The 16,323-nt window shown below is 44.1% G+C and overlaps 1 protein-coding gene across 1 annotated transcript; it reads left to right on the top strand.

Annotated features, from left to right (window-relative positions):
- Positions 1 to 4,054: 4,054 nt before the first annotated feature.
- LOC117649909 lies at positions 4,055 to 9,576 on the top strand. Its single transcript, XM_034393095.1, has 5 exons — positions 4,055 to 4,210; positions 4,680 to 4,801; positions 4,876 to 5,046; positions 8,871 to 9,021; positions 9,095 to 9,576. The coding sequence occupies exons 2-5, from the start codon at positions 4,751 to 4,753 to the stop codon at positions 9,574 to 9,576; spliced, it is 855 nt and encodes a 284-aa protein (XP_034248986.1). The 5' UTR covers positions 4,055 to 4,210; positions 4,680 to 4,750.
- Positions 9,577 to 16,323: the final 6,747 nt, after the last annotated feature.

Raw genomic sequence — 16,323 nt, forward strand, 5'->3', positions numbered from 1 at the left:
TCATAAAACCCCAAAATGAATGTTTCTTTCCCCCAATTTTTACGTAACAGCATCACAACCCTTCGCAATTTTACGAATTTTTCATAATGTAGTATGAGTAATTCATAATTTTACGAATCGTTCATAAATTATGAATGTTTCGTAAAGTTTTAGTGAGCCATTCTTGTACACTATTTCCCATTAAAAAATCGAAAATTTAGGAAAAATTGAACGATGAATGGTTCTTTATTTTATGAATGGTTCGTAAAATCTGAAACCTTTCGGGCATTTTCAGGCACTTTTTTCAACCAAAATATGAAAGGTTCACAATTGCTCTTTTATGATTTTTTCGTAGTGAGCATAAAACGAGCCATTCAAAAAATTATGAAGCATTCTCGCCAAATATGTCGTAAAATTACGAAAACTTTTTTCAGTGTACTGTGTCAAATTTTCAATCACCTGGGTCAAATAGTATGGTTTATATGGCTCAAAACTAAAAAAATGTTACTTTAGGGGGTAATTTCGGACATAAAACGTCACCCCAGGGAGAGTGGGTATGTCCTGAACACTTCCGTTTTCGCAGGGTTTGAGGGGTGGAAGCTGAATAGCTCTTCTGAAAGTTGAAGATAATCCAATACAACGATAACCCCCAACTGTTACAGGGGTTTGTTTTTAAACTTCGAATTTCATAAAAGGGGAAAAGCTACATCTTTAATACTTAGTGTTATGTGCTGTCCTACCTTAGTGTCAACGACTGTTTTGCGTTTAATTTTTTTTTCATTACATGAGAGTTGGACTTGGCAAATGGTTGCATAGCTCGCCGGTTTAAAACAATTAAAATGAAAAGCTTTCCACTGAGCCCTGTATCTTCCTAACCGTACATACGACACGACTACTTGCCTTTCATATGCATGTATGTGATCGTTCGTAATCTTGTAGAGGAAGACTTTAGATTCACTTTCGCGTAATAAAGTATGGCCCGAGTTGCCTATGAGAGCTAATCGGTCTAAAATTTATCAAATAGAAGCGTTTTTTAAAGGCTTACTAGTTCCCCCACTATTCCTCAAAACGAACTGCAAAGAGAGCAAAAACATGACTTCAAATTATGTATGAATGACCACCCCCACCTTACCTTTGCATGTAAACCCTTACGAATTTCTCACAAAAACATTTAGCACTTTTGAAAGAGACAGTGATCGATTTTTGGGGCCAAAATCAGAACGCAAAGTTGTTTTTTTCCCGGGGGGTCCGAAATTACCCCAAAAAAACGGGGTAATTTCGGACACTGCTTCGGACCCTCCACTGTAAAAAAAGGTGAGGTGCAGATATTTCAAATAAGCGCCAAAACGAAACTAAAGGTGGGCAGATGATAAATTCTAACCCTCAAGTCCATGACAGCACCACAACTTTCACAATTTCAAAAAAACCTATCAAAAGTGTCCGAAGTTACCCCGTTTCACGGTACGGACTCCAAGTTGATCCAATGCAGCTGAACAGTCTAGATGAAGGGCCAGACTGCTCAACTGGCACAAGTTTGACACCGATGTGCAGAATGTTTTTAATTTTGTATAGAGAATTCCGAAATCTGTTACAAATCACCCCATACTCCCTTACCCTCCAAATCTGGTAACTCTAGTGCGACTCCTTCTACACAGGCGCCAACATCAACGACAACAAAACACGGACACAAAGGCAAATGCATAGCCCCCGCCCCACTTATTTTCTGAATAGAAGGGCGGGCCAAAAAATCTACTCACAGTTAACCCGCCGGGACAAAAGTTATTTCTGTGCAGGCGCGAAGCTGCTTACATTTTATGAAAGTCATGATGGTTAAGGGGGCAATACACTGAAAATGGCCAAAAACTGACTTGTGCGATTGCTTCCATACGCGTCGTTGAGCGTTGTTCAAACTTTTTATGTGTCAAGACCTTACAAAAAGAAGCATCGAGAAGCATTTTAAGCCCAGAATGGCGTCGATCGGACGTCAGGGAGCGGAGCAGCGCCCAATCAAATTTTCGTCAAAAGTCGAACTGGCGGGCGTCCCTCAGTCCGCAAAACTGAAGATATCTCGACCCCGTTAGCGCCAAAATGTAGGCAATTGAAGCGGCTATCGCATGAACTAGGATTATGAACATCAAGCAACCTAAAGTACAAAATTTAATCCAAAAATACTTTTTGAGGATTTTGCAAAAAAGATCAAAAAGGTTTTTTTTTTCGTAAAATTTTGTACTTTTGATTGTTTGATGTTCATAATTTTAGTTCATGCAATAGCCGCTTCAATTACCTACATTTTGGCGCAAACGGGGTCGAGATATCTTCATTTTTGCGGACTGAGGGACGCCCGCCAGTTCGACTTTTGACGAAAATTTGATTGGGCGCTGCTCCGCTCACTGACGTCCGATCGACGCCATTCTGGGCTTAAAATGCTTCTTTTTGTAAGGTCTTGACACATGAAAAGGTTGAACAACGCTCAACGACGCGTATGGAAGCAATCGCACAAGTCAGTTTTTGGCCATTTTCAGCGTATTGCCTCCCCCCCCCCTTAAGTTAAAATATCAGATTTCCTCAGTTAAAAGAGTCCTCGCGAACGGTTATCCTGTGTCACGTTAAGCAGGGATTGGCAACAGCCCGGGGAGAGCGTAAAGCCATGCTCGCGCCATCAGTGCAGATGTTACAGCCTTGTGGAACCACCGAAAAACACGAGAAATCATAAAATGTAGGAAAAACCTCGTTTGCGTCATGAAAAGGTTTTCGCCCTTGGGGTAGGTTGAATTGGAAGTATCGGGCAGGCTACTAGGTCTAATGCACCCTAAATTTAACGCTCTTTTGATCTGTGCAAGGCGTTTTGCAAACAACGGCCTCGATTCTACAAGCGAAGAAAAGGCCGTAACCCCTGCACCTCGCTCGAGCATGGCTTGCGTAAGACATTCGAGTTTTCATTTTGCACCCTCTCGGATGCCGCAGTCACCTTAAAACCTCACAGATTTCCTTACCTAACTGTCGATCATTTCGACGCACTAGCAGCACTATGTCACAGCGCAAACTGCGTATCTCTAGGTGCACTGTAAAAAAAATATTCTGAAATTTCAGACAAAATTTGACTGAAGTTAATTAACAGTAAGGGGTTCTGAAATTTCAGACCATTTCGGCGGTCTGAAAATTTAGAATAGGGTGGTCTCAAAGTTTAGAATTATGGGTGGTCTGAAAATTAAGATTTAGGTGGTCTGAATTATTAGACACGGCCAGTCTGAAGAATTCAGACAAAAACACAAAATTGTAACGTTGAACCTTCACTCCATTGCGAGAGAAGTCTTTGATAGAACTTGCGCGTTACTTATCGGGCTTGCTCTTTTACTCGGAAACTCCGAATAACTTGGTATTCGAACCATCGAATCCTCGCTCGTCGGCTTTGCGGGCTATCCATTGCACCATGGGACCGCTCTGAGAGCACGTCTGCAGGATGCCGATGACTGCAAGCGCGCTCACTGGACGCTGGGAGGCCACAAACAAACAAACCAAGCGCGTGTTGCAGGAGTTATAAACTGCGGACAACTTGGGCTGTTCGTGAATATTTAAGATTTTGTATCGAGCTCACAAATATTGCGGTTAAATTTGGTCAAGTGAGGCAACCAGTCTGACATTTCAGAACAATACGTCTCCCGTTTCAGACACATGGTCTGAAAATACACAACCAGTATGAAATTTAAGATCAATCGGTCTTCCTTTTCAGGAGAATAGTCTGAAAAGGCGATTCAGACTACATGGTCTTGTACTTAGTCTGAATTTTCAGTCGCCCCTGTCAGACTTTTTGTCTGGATGGTCTGAATTTGCTTTTAAGACTGCGAAAGTCTTAAATTTCATCCGAGGATTCTTCTTTTGCATACTTCTGGTCTTAATTCAGAAATCAGACCACTAGGTCTTACAAAATTGGTCTGAATTGTAAGATTTTTTTTAACAGTGTGGAACCGTTCGGTCGCAAAGAGGGAGGCACATCAAATTGCTTTATTTCTGGAGAATGACCCATGTCCAGCACCAGCTGCTTTTCAGTAATTTTCTCTTCGTTTGCCACAGTGCGGCCAGACAACGCTGCCACTGGCTTCACTGAGCGCCAATCGGAGCATAGTTGGCCACCTGTCCTGGACCGTCGGCGTGTTTGTCAGAATAGAGGGAGATGTCGACTTCTACGATGTAAACGAGGGGGTCCTAGTGGAAGACAACCTTGTAATCACTGGTCAGTACTTGCCTTCTACCGTCATTCGGCACTTTTTTTTCTACGAATGTGACGTCATATTCGTTAGAATGTGACTTTGGTTACGTTCTTTATGATACGATGTTATTACACGCAGATTAGATTTGTTTTGAAGGAGATTGATCAAAAACTGAATGAAAACCAAATCTGTATCGACATCTTCTGAATTGAAAAAGTGGTAACTCCAAATGGATCAGAGTGGGCGACGTCGAGCCCGACTTAACGCACCAAACCGCATCTCAATACGTTGAAAAGTAATGATTATAGAGCCAACCCGGAGCCAACAGACACGAAATATGCCCTTATTTTGGCGACTGCTCATAAATTGGCCATGCCACGTCACGTTCTAACGACTGTGGCATCGTATTCAAACGAACGTGACAACATTTACACATTCCAGCAAAGGGGACGTCACATTCGTTAATAACAGTGTCTTTGGCCTCATTGGCAGATGCCAACATTCTGGTGGTTCCCAACGGGCGGAGGAACGACTCCGGAGACGTCCGGCTAAAGGCCGCAGATATGCTGTACGTGGTGTGGGTTAGCCCCAAAGGAAAGAAGACGAAGGTTGAGGTGAGTGAGCTATCCCTCGGTCGGTGGCGACTTGGGGTCATTGCACTTTCATGTTTGGCCCACTTTGCAACCAGGTGAGCTCCCTGCAAGTGCACGAGAGCGACCACGCACCAGCCCGCGACCGTGCTTGGGACCTGGCGCTGTTGGTGCTCAAGACCCCCATCAAGAATGGTGTCTTCCCCTGCCTCGACCTGGACGGCTCCTCGCCAAATCAGCCGCCTCTTGTCACGTCAAAAATTGGCGTGGTCGGTAACCCTTTAAAGCGTTCCAGACAAAAAAAATACGATTTCAAGAAATCTTGGTGGTCACGAAGTTCATTTCATTTATGTTCTGGTTCAACAAATATAGCTGAGGTCAGGACTGCGTTGGGCGGAGTTCTGTTTAAATTGGTAGACCACTATGAATTAACTAACATAAGTAATAAAGACAAATGTAACATACATTTGCATCTGCAAAAAAAGCCTGCTCAGCGTCAATGCCGAAGCGAGCCGACACTGCAAGAAAAAACCACAACAAAAGTACAACAAATATTCAGTCAGTTTTATTTGTGCTTTAAAAGTACAACAATTACTGTACAAAGTACAACCATTTTTGCACAAAGTACAATGAGCCCGAGGGTATGGTTCCGGTGTCGTTGTACTTTTTACAATTCAGATTGTACTGTCCACAATCCTCGATTTACCCTTTTTTGTAATCCCCGTTGTACTTCTATTGTACTATCCACACTTTTTCCTGCAGTGGAAGCCCATCCCCTGGCTAGTACACTACAAACCTAACTGTCTACTAAGTACACACTTACAAATGCATGCTTGCAAGTACACACTTACAAACGCATGCTTGGCCAAGTACACACTTACAAATGCATGCTTGCAAGCACACACTTACAAACGCATGCTTGACGCATAGAGTTATACGGCGTCAAGCATGCGTTTGTAAGTGTGTACTTGCAAGCATGCGTTTGTAAGTGTGTACTTGGCCAAGCATGCGTTTGTAAGTGTGTACTTGCAAGCATGCATTTGTAAGTGTGTACTTAGTAGACAGTTAGGTTTGCAGTGTATATCCAAGGTTCATCCGGGCACTCGTTTTAACGGGAAGTGAACATCCAAAAACCCTATAAATTGGGGTTAAGGGTAGATACATTATTCGAAGGTTCCATTCACGTCTATGAATAGAAAGGGCTAAAAGAATGATTTTTTTTGTATATGACTCTGAAGCGAAGATGCATTGCCCGTGGATTAAATATAAATAAACTAATCGAAAAAGCTTAAAACAATTGTCTTTTTGGTAAATGAAGCTTACTGATCGGACTTAAACTCAAAAGTTGCAAAGTAAAAAATAGTTGGCAATGGGCAATGCCCATTTCCTTCAACACTGCAATTTGGATGGAAAGACTTCACGCCAAAATATGGCAAGACATTAAAGTCTCGCCAAGTTTTGGTCAGACCTGAAAGTCTCGCCAAAATTTGGTCAGACAAAAAAGTCTCGCCACAAAACGGTCATACACAAAAGTCTGACCACAAAATGGCGAGACTTTAGTGTCTGACCACGGCCTTAAGGCCGTAACCGTCCGGCGCATTACGGCCTTTCGGTGGCGGTCAGACACAAAAGTCTCGCCATTTTGTGGTCAGACTTTTGTGTATGACCGTTTTGTGGCGAGACTTTCTTGTCTGACCAAATTTTGGCGACACTTTTAGATCGGACCAAAACTTGGCGAGACTTTTATGTCTTGCCTCTGGAGTGGCGAGAAGTCTGACCCTTGGATTTGTAGTGAACCCAGCGTTTTAGTGCTTAGCAATTTATAAGCTTCTCTTTTCTTTCTGACATTTTTAAATTTCGCCCGATCAGTAAACTTCATATACCATAAAATTACTTATGTTAAGCTTTTTCGATTGGTTTTATCACATTTGAACCACGGGCAATGCACCTTTACTTAAGAGTAATTATTTAGTGTATTTGAACTTTAGTTGAAATAGTTAACGTGTCGCGCTGGTGTCAATTTCCATTCAATCACAAAATTTTATTCACCAAAAAGTTTAATTCCCTAAGCTGTTTTCCGTTAATATAGGTACATGGAACATTTAGATAATGTATCTACCCTTAACCCCAATTTTAAGGTTTTTTGGATGTTCATGTCACGTTAAAACAGTGCCCGGACGAACCTCAGATATTACTTCACATCGCCAAGCCTTTCCAGGGGTGTAAAAGAATGACCCTCTTTGAACCGTTCAATGTTCAATTTTTTCAAATTTGACACTTTTGACAAATTTTGTTCAAATTGGATCCTATTATTCATTCTGAGCATTTAAAAAAATTGATTGTATCTCACGGAAGATCACGGAAGAAACACATGTTATAGAACAAGGTAGGTTTACGCCAGACCGCGTCTTGTCGTAGCAGGCTTCGCGATGTCTCGCTGCCTGTTTCTCCAATCCGCGCCTGGCGTACCTACCTTGGCCTGCGGCGCTAGCCTGCCTTCGGCAGGCAATGGCTTGTCCATCGTCGGTTACTTCTAACTTGATGCATGCTGGGGGGCTCCGCCCCCAGACCCCCTTCATTCTAGATCCCTTGTAACTTTTAAAATTGTGTGGGCTGGGGGGGTCCGCCCCCCAGACCCCCCCTTTTTCAAGACAGAAGTGTTCTGCCTGCAGAAAACTCGATTTTTCGCCGTTTTTAAGGTGTTTTTCGGCTATAAAAACTGAACCAGTTGAGGTAGGATAGTGAAATTTCGCGTGTGCCGAGCCAAGGACATGCCCAAAAAGTGTGCAAAATCTCACTGAGATCGGCCGAGCCGTTCAGGAGGAGTAGTGCGGACACACACACACACAGACAGACAGACAGACAGACGGGCGGACAGACAGACAGAAAAAACTTTTCAACCCCAATGGAGTAACAGGCTTCGCTATCGCTCAGCCAATAACACAGGAAATGAAGAAGTTATTGGGCGTTTACGAGGCGAGGGGAAGAAAGGAACAAAAAAGCTACACCCTCGTAGCACTGAGAAAAGGCTTCTTGGACTATTACAAGGTAGGTTTACGCCAGACCGCGTCTTGTCGTAACAGGCTTCGCGCTGTCTCGCTGCCTGTTCCTCCAATCCGCGCCTGGCGTAACTACCTTGGCCTGTCCATCGTCGGTTACTTCTAACTTGATGCATGCTGGGGGGCCCCGCCCCCCAGACCCCCTTCATTCTAGATCCCTTGTAACTTTTTAACTTGTATGGGCTGGGAGGCTCCGCCCCCCAGACCCCCCTTCTTCAAGACAGAAGTGATCTGCCTGCAGAAAACTCGATTTTTCGCCGTTTTTAAGGTGTTTTTCGGCTATAAAAACTGAACCAGTTGAGGTAGGATAGTGAAATTTCGTGTGTGCCGAGCCAAGGACATGCCCAAAAAGTGTGCAAAATCTCACCGAGATCGGCCGAGCCGTTCAGGAGGAGTAGTGCGGTCACACACACACACACACAGACAGACAGACAGACGGACAGACAGAAAAAACTTTTCAACCCCAATGGAGTAACAGGCTTCGCTATCGCTCAGTCAATAAGTCTCTGCAGAATCAGAACCAATAGACCGATTTTGACGAAACTTGAACTAATGGCAAGACCTTTCTCTTCACTTCAGGCGAAAACCTCTTTCTTACCAAGATTGGTCCTATTTTGGATCCAATTTCAATTCTTTTCACTGTTCTTTCCTTTCCCGGTGCTGTACTTTTCTTACTCTTTCCGAGAAGTAATAAAATCACATCTATTTTGGCATTTTGTTCGTCCTGTGATGAACTGAAATCGACAAAAAGTGAACAATTTTATCGAGAAGGGACTACATTATAAGTTCCACAGAGCAGAATAGTTAGAGCCTTATTTGTAACTCCTGTACTGTGCAAAGTAGCCGTTTTGTACTTTTCTTCCCCAACCTACCCCTAGTACTACAAATATCTTCGTGAATTGCCATGCATAAGAAACTTACTATTTAAAACACCTGTGATATCCGTCAGGAACATTTCAAGCAGAAGATCAACGATTTCATGAGAACCGTTCTTGGTTTCAGGGTTACGCTTATGGTTTTTTTACCGTTTGCAGATGGAGACATGGCGCGGACTTTTCATCTCGAACCACCACATCCTGTTCGCACTGTCCACCCTCAGCCTGGAGGACTGCCGCGCGTGGCTGCATGGGCACAAGAGAGTGCCCTCCTCCACGGACGACGTTTTCTGCACGATATATGCCAGTGGTACACTTTGTTTCCCGTGAGTCTATTTGACGAGAAGGACTGACGCCATTTTCCCAACCCTTTTTGCTTGCAGAGATGGTGATGCAAGGGACTGCCTTGCTGGTGCAGGAGGGCGGCTCTTGGTTCCTGCGCGGCATCATTTGCCACGGGGCTGCGGGCGTATACGTCTTCACAGACTTAAATGGAGACAGCGTCAGGAACTGGCTGCGCGAGAAGCTACACCTCACGTCAAACAATGACCTACCGGAAGTCAAAACAATCTCGCCACTGCCCGGCGCAAGGCACTTCTTCTTCGAGGGCCCTAGCGCTGGACCTGGGGCTCATCTCGCTCTTCGTGGTCATTGCTGCAGCGGGGGCTTACTTCTTGCTGATCACGTTTCTGGCCGAACAGAAGCCATCATGTCGTGGCTTCCCGTTGCCAATGCTTCGCAGCCTTCAAGCGCCTGGGGCCAACGCCTGCAGCGAGGCACGCGAACACGGTCGCCACGGACCAGGACAGTTACGTCGACCAAGGCAACAGCGACGACGAAGAGACCAGACCAGCTCTCGCCGTAATCTTCAACAACGAGGCGGGCGCGCAAATCCAAGCACGCGAGTGATGTTAGACCGGCGACGCGGTTGGGATACTGCTACGGCTACCTACACTGAGAATCTAAACGCTATGAATATAGCGTCAATTAATGCAAATGCAAAACATTTTCAGCGATGAAAGAAATTCCAATGCACTTTCGTCAGTTTCAAATACTTTTTGCCAAGGGAAATAAAAGTATTTGTTAACATATCTCCCTGAAACCGCTCACTAAACTTCTTACGGATACATCTTATGTATGTATTCCGGACTTTTTTGTGCAATCGTAATGATGGAGGGATTTTGCTTGTGATACGGATGATTTCATCCATGCATGGTGTCCGTTAGGAGTTTTGAGTGGGGTGCTCGTTTTACTGCTTTCTTCCCAGCGTCCGGTTTTGTTCTTTCCTCTTGTTCTTCGATCGCCAGAATGCTCTTTTAACGACAATCTGTTTTTTAAATTTGGTTAGTGACAAAATCGGTCTGATACGTTTTTTTCGCAATTAAATGAACGGTTTTGTATGAGAATATCGTAAAATTTTTGATGTCATATTCCTATACATGTATATAAAAAATTTCACATATACATGTATAGGAATATTACCACACAGTGTGTGATCCACACATTGTATGGAAATTTTTTCCTTTACATCGGTATACCATTATGACTATACGTGTATAGGGGTTGTCCTATCTGTTGTACAGGATTTTTCCCATGCATCGGTATAGCAAAATTGCAATACATTAATAGAATTTCTCCAATTTAAGAAAAATTGCAAACTCTGCAGGCCGCAAGACTGAGTTAATCGTGGCAGATATTTTACTCAACGGGCATGGTTCTCGCCGGTTTGACATGATGCGTGTCGTCCGGTTGAGTCGGTTCACCACTTGGGCGAAGTCCGACATCACCAACTGTCCTCTCCAAGTTAGAAAGGAAATGTCCTAGTCAAAAATTGTGGAAAAAGTTGTATACTATTTACTTCAATCAGAATTTTTTTTTACCAGCGGGTGGAAACTCTACTGCTGAAAAAGACATGCAAAGGTTTTTTGTGCAGCTTAGATCTCGGAACCCAGAGGTGGTAGGTGAAATCCGAGGTCATATTTGGAATCCTCAGAAAATTTCACTCGGCGTAGGGTATGTTTAGAGCGGGAGGTCAAGGAAATGGTCGGTCATTTTGCAATGAGAAAAAGAAAAAAAGGAGAAAAAACGCTGTGGGACCATGATCGAAACGTTGCATTGTTTTGTGGTAACACTTAATGCAAGAGAACGGGACCTCGTAGGTAAATTCTGAGGTCATTTTCTGAACCCTGAGGAAATTTCCTGTGCATTACGCTGCCTGGAAGTGGTCAACACACCAAAATAACAGAAAACCGTTGCCGTGAAACTGTGAGAGGGTATGCAGCGATTGTATTGCATAAAATTACAAAACAGTCTGCCGTTGACTGCGTGTTCTAAAGGGTACAGACCCTCCTTCTTTGAAACTTATAGGTGGAATGCACACACGAAAGCACGCTGAATTCATATCTGTACTCAGAATTTGAATTGGCCATACCGTTGTCTCACATTAAGCATGACCAAATAGCAATTTTCGGGATAAAGCGTAAATTTCGATCCTGGTCCCAGAGCATTTTTCACCTGTTTTTTTACTTTCTCATGGCAAAATGACTGACCATTTCCTTTGCCCCTGGCAATAAACATGTCCTACGCCGAGTGAAATTTTATGAGGATTCCAAATATGACCTCGGATTTCACCTACCACCTCTGGGTTCCGAGATCTAAGCTGCACAAAAAACCTTTGCATGCCGTTTTTGGCAACAGAGTTTCCACCCGCTGTTTTTACCTCAATCAATGGACACGTTTTCTCAATAAATAACGCACAACACAACAGTTTTTAAACTAATTTTTGATGTTTAAAAACGCAGTTTCTATCGCACCAACCAAAAGGATACGACGTACTTTGCTCATAGGAAAAGGAGAATTATCACCCCTGAAAGTATCAAACACGACAAATAAATAGGGGAGAAAAATAATGGTTTTGCAGTAGTCCAGGGTTTATACCCTCCTCAACACACTTTGAGTGAGGTAAATATAAAATGTTGTAGAAGTTCATCGATTTTGACTAAATTTTTACTTTTGGGAATCTTAACAGATCAGCTTGGTTTTTATATCCAAAACGTTCCTTCTCTGAAGAAGCAGCGGCCCTTGGGAAAGGACGGGTGCGCTTTGTTACAATAAAGTCCTGTTCCACTGCAACAGTTCCCTCGCGTGCCGTCAACTCCAGTACACTCGCCGTCGAATGGGACGCAGTCAGTCGCACCGTCATCTGCAAACGTGGAGCACTTGAGCAGGCACTCTTCACAAAAAGGCATTTTGAAAAAAGCCTGTGACACCCTAGTGGTGCAATTTCTCTAATGACCAGGCGAATAAGCGTTTGAGAAAAAGTTTGAGAAAGCTCGACGATCATTTAAATGGATGCTTCGACTCTAGGTTGGGAACGTGGAGACGATACTTTTAAACCTAACAAACGATGCAACAGTTAAGGGGGGACCCTGGTGAAACTTTCAAGTAGGCTTTAAAATAATCCCAAAAAGTTGAAACTTTGCTTGATTATAAGGTTCATTATGGTGAGTTCATAAAACAAAATTCAATCCAAAATGTTGAACGGTCTCTGAGAAAAGTGGCTTTTTAGTGTTTTTTAGAGTGTTGGGGAAAAATCTTCCTGCGTCTTTCATTGGAACGGAAAGTCTTGAAAATTTTTTTGGGTCATCCTTAAGATGTATAGAAGAGATTTTAGTGACGGAATTTTCAATTTCAACTTCTGTCCTGAGATATCAATTTTCAAATTTTAACATTTAAAAAAAAGTGAATTTTTGCCTTTTTTTGAAACTTTTAGGTGTGTGTTAAAAAAAGTATGGTTGATATCAAGATTCCGTCACTAAAATTAGTCGACAAGTCATCAATGAATAGAGTCCATGCAAGACGACTCATGTAGGTGTCAACCAGGAACGCAGAAAGTCTTTCTTCGGCAAAATTTTTTGTCGACTGAGCAAAGCTGTGAAGTGGAGCGTATAAGCCAACGACAACTGATCTCAATGTTATTTCTTTCCAAATGATGAAAGAACTACCCACATAGTTTAAAGGTGTTCAACCTGTTGAAATTGAAACCTTCTATGCACATTTTTATCTATGAACTTTAAAAATACTATTTTTGGCAGTTTTGGCCATTTTTTCACCAGGGTCCCCCCTTAAAGAACGATCCAAAAGCTTCATTTGTGGGACATAGCTCATTCAATTCTCACCACTACTCTGCCCGGGAAGGTCATGCTGGGTTGTTTCTTCAGGTAGGTCGAGGATAGGCCTGACGAAGCAGCGCCCCGTCAGAGAGTGCGGCTGTTCCTTGTGGCAGTAAAGCCCTTGGTCAGCGCAGCAGTTGCCATCTGAATCGTTGGCCCCAGTACACACGCCGCGGTGGGGTATGCAGTCGTCCTGGCCTGCATCACACAGCATCAAAGATTCGGGAGTTAAGATGAAGGAAAAAGAAACCAGAAGCAAAGAAGGAAGTCCTCGATCAACAATGCAGGGGCTGTTTTGATGCGCAACTCGTCTCCCCACGGCACCTTGCTACTTCCTCGGTGGCTCAGACGCCAACCACATTGTCCCCAACCTACACTGTGGCAAAAACGTACGGAAAATTCTGTTAATTTTTTTTTGCCAAGATTTTCCGTAGCCCATTTATCAATATTCTCCGTAGGCTCTTACAGTATCCTCCGTAGGACCGTACAGTATTCTCCGTAGAACCTGGAAGACTGTATAGTCCTACGGAGATTACTGTACGGTCCTACGGAAAATATTGACCGGGGGGCTACGGAGAATTGCCACAAGCTTTTTACAGAATTTTCCGTAGCTTTTTGCCACAGTGAAAGAGCAAATGTTACCCCTTTTTTTTGTACCAACTACATACCTCTTTCAGTAGGAAAATGATAAATCCTAGCGTGCTGTACTAAAATTCCGACAAAAAATACTGTATTCTGAGTATTTTCTTTAAAGGAGAAGGGGGGGGGGGGCTCAAATTCATTCCTTTAGACCCCTTGATCACTATTACGGAAGTTTACTTGACAGCTCAATGACAGAAAATGACGCAACGCTTCACCAGGGCCCCCCCTTTTACTGAGAAAATTTGGTTTGTCAACGCTAGCCCGATAATAGGAGTTTTTTAGGAACCCATGCAAAAAAATATCCCCGAGTAACGGTATTTCTTTTTCCCTGTGGGGATAAAACTGCTGTTGGCTCCCTCAACGACTTCTTGACCTGTGAGAGGTGGCCGTGCTGCAGAAACCCGGTGCCTGTGCAGGCGGTCTGCCGGCTGCGACTTGATCGAATCCCGGCAAAGTCGTTCCTGGGGCGACGAAGTAGCACCGTCCCAGGGGCCACGACGGGTCGCCCTTGTGGCAGTACAAGCCTTGGCCCGTGCAGCAGTTGCCTTGGGTGCCGTGCTCTCCGGCACACACGCCATCGTGGGGATGCACCGTAGTTCATTCGGACCTGTAACACCCCAAGCATACACTACAATACAAACCTAACGGTCTACTAAGTACACACTAACAAGGTAGGTTTACGCCAGACCGCGTCTTGTCGTAACAGGCTTCGCGATGTCTCGCTGCCTGTTCCTCCAATCCACGCCTGGCGTACCTACCTTGGCCTGCGGCGCTAGCCTGCCTGCGGCAGGCAATGGCTTGTCCGTTGTCGGTTATTTTTTAACTTGTTGAATGCTGGGGGGCTCCGCCCCCCAGACCCCCCTACATTGTACATAGAGTTGTTTTATCTACAGATAACACGATCTTGACCCTTATCACTTTTTAACTTGTCGAGGCTGGGGGCTCCGCCCCCCACCCCCCTTTCTCCAAGACAGAAGTGGTCTATCTGCAGAAATCTCTTTTTTTCGCCTTTTTTTAGGTGTTTTTCGCCTATAAAAACTGAACCATTGAGCTAGGATGGTAAAATTTTCGCGTGTGCCGAGCCAAGGACATACCTAAAAAGTGTGAAAAATCTCACCGAGATCGGCCGAGCCGTTCAGGAGGAGTAGTGCGGACAGACCGACAGACAGACAGACAGACAGACAAAACTTTTCAACCCCACTGGAGTAACAGGCTTCGCTATCGCTCAGCCAACAAAATGCATGCTTTTGTAAGTGTGTACTTAGTAGACAGTTAGGTTTGCATCAGCCCTTGGGGCTTGGTGTTCTCTGCTCCAGGTCCCACACAGAGAACTCAATCAAGAGGTCTGCCATTCCAAGGCTTGATTGATGTTTAAGGAAAACGTACTTGAATATTATTCAACTTTTTTAGGGAAGAAATTAACCTCGATGGTAAAGAATTCACCTGAATTAAAGACCTGTATTTAAAACAAATCAGAAGAAATCGCAATTTTAGGGATGACTAGGAAGTTAGCTTTCACATCGGTTGTAAGTGCTTGTGACCATTAAAGCCAACATCTCACGGTCTCAAGAATTAAATGTGGAAAATTTTACATCCCAAACTACCGCACGCATTTGTAGTCATTCATAGTGGAATGCTCACCATTTCCATAGTAACATCGTCCTTCGCTCCACTGTGGGTTACTCTTGTGACAATACAGATTATCCTTGCTGCAACAGTTGCCTACTGTACCGTGCTCCCCAGTGCAAACGCCGTCATGACTTACGCACCGCAATGAACCTGAGATGAAGAAAAACGTATTCAATATAGCATTAAATTGGGTCTCCTAAAAATATCCTTGTTCAACTGCATTTCGTTTTACCCGGGGGACAAAACTGCTGTTGACTCCCTCTGCCACTTGTTGACCGGTGACAGTTGGTCGTCCTCCAGCAGGTGGTGCCTGTGCGGGCGGTCTGCCGGCTGCCCCTTGCCCGGCTCCCGGCAGAGTTGCTCCTGGGGCGACGAAATAGCACCGTCCCAGGGGCCACGACGGGTCGCCCTTGTGGCAGTACAAGCCTTGGCCCGTGCAGCAATTGCCTTGGGTGCCATGCTCTCCGGTACACACGCCATCGTGTGGGATGCACCGTAGGTCATTCGGACCTGTAACACCCCAAGAACATCAAGCGTCAACAGTATTCTCTGCACCAGATCAGAATTTACTCAGGATTACTAACACTTTGATACAAAGGTAGGCAGTAAAAAGTCGAATTTTATTTCTGCTTTTTTGTTACAACTTCTCATTTGAGTGGTCATCTCATCTGACATAAAAACGTATGTTCATAGGGAATCCCACAGCACATACGCTGTTATGTCCGACAGCTACAGAGTTTAGATTGAGCAATGCTCACCATTTCCATAGTAGCATCGTCCTTCTTTCCACGAAGGATTAGTCTTGTGACAATACAGATTGTCCAAGTTGCAGCAGTTGCCTACTGTACCGTGCTCCCCTGTGCAAACGCCGTCATGATGAACGCACTGCGGCAAACCTGAAGTAAAGGAAAAAATCAATTTAGAAGTTCATTATGTCCCTGCATTGTGTAATTGGGTAACAACGGCATGACGTCCCATCGACCTTCTCGGATTCTGACGAAATCTGGTGGGCACGGTGGGTCCCTAGACGAGGACTTTTAAGCGAAAATTTCAGAACGAGGCTTCGCTTTTGCTCAGCCCGTAATTGCCAGAGTCTGAAGACTGGGTAGCAATCCTTCGTCGTGAGGAAAATTAGAGAAAAACGACTAAAAATTATCCTATTTCAGAAA

This window comes from Thrips palmi, unplaced genomic scaffold, assembly GCF_012932325.1.
Source record: "Thrips palmi isolate BJ-2018 unplaced genomic scaffold, TpBJ-2018v1 HiC_scaffold_4, whole genome shotgun sequence".
Lineage (NCBI taxonomy): Eukaryota > Metazoa > Arthropoda > Insecta > Thysanoptera > Thripidae > Thrips > Thrips palmi.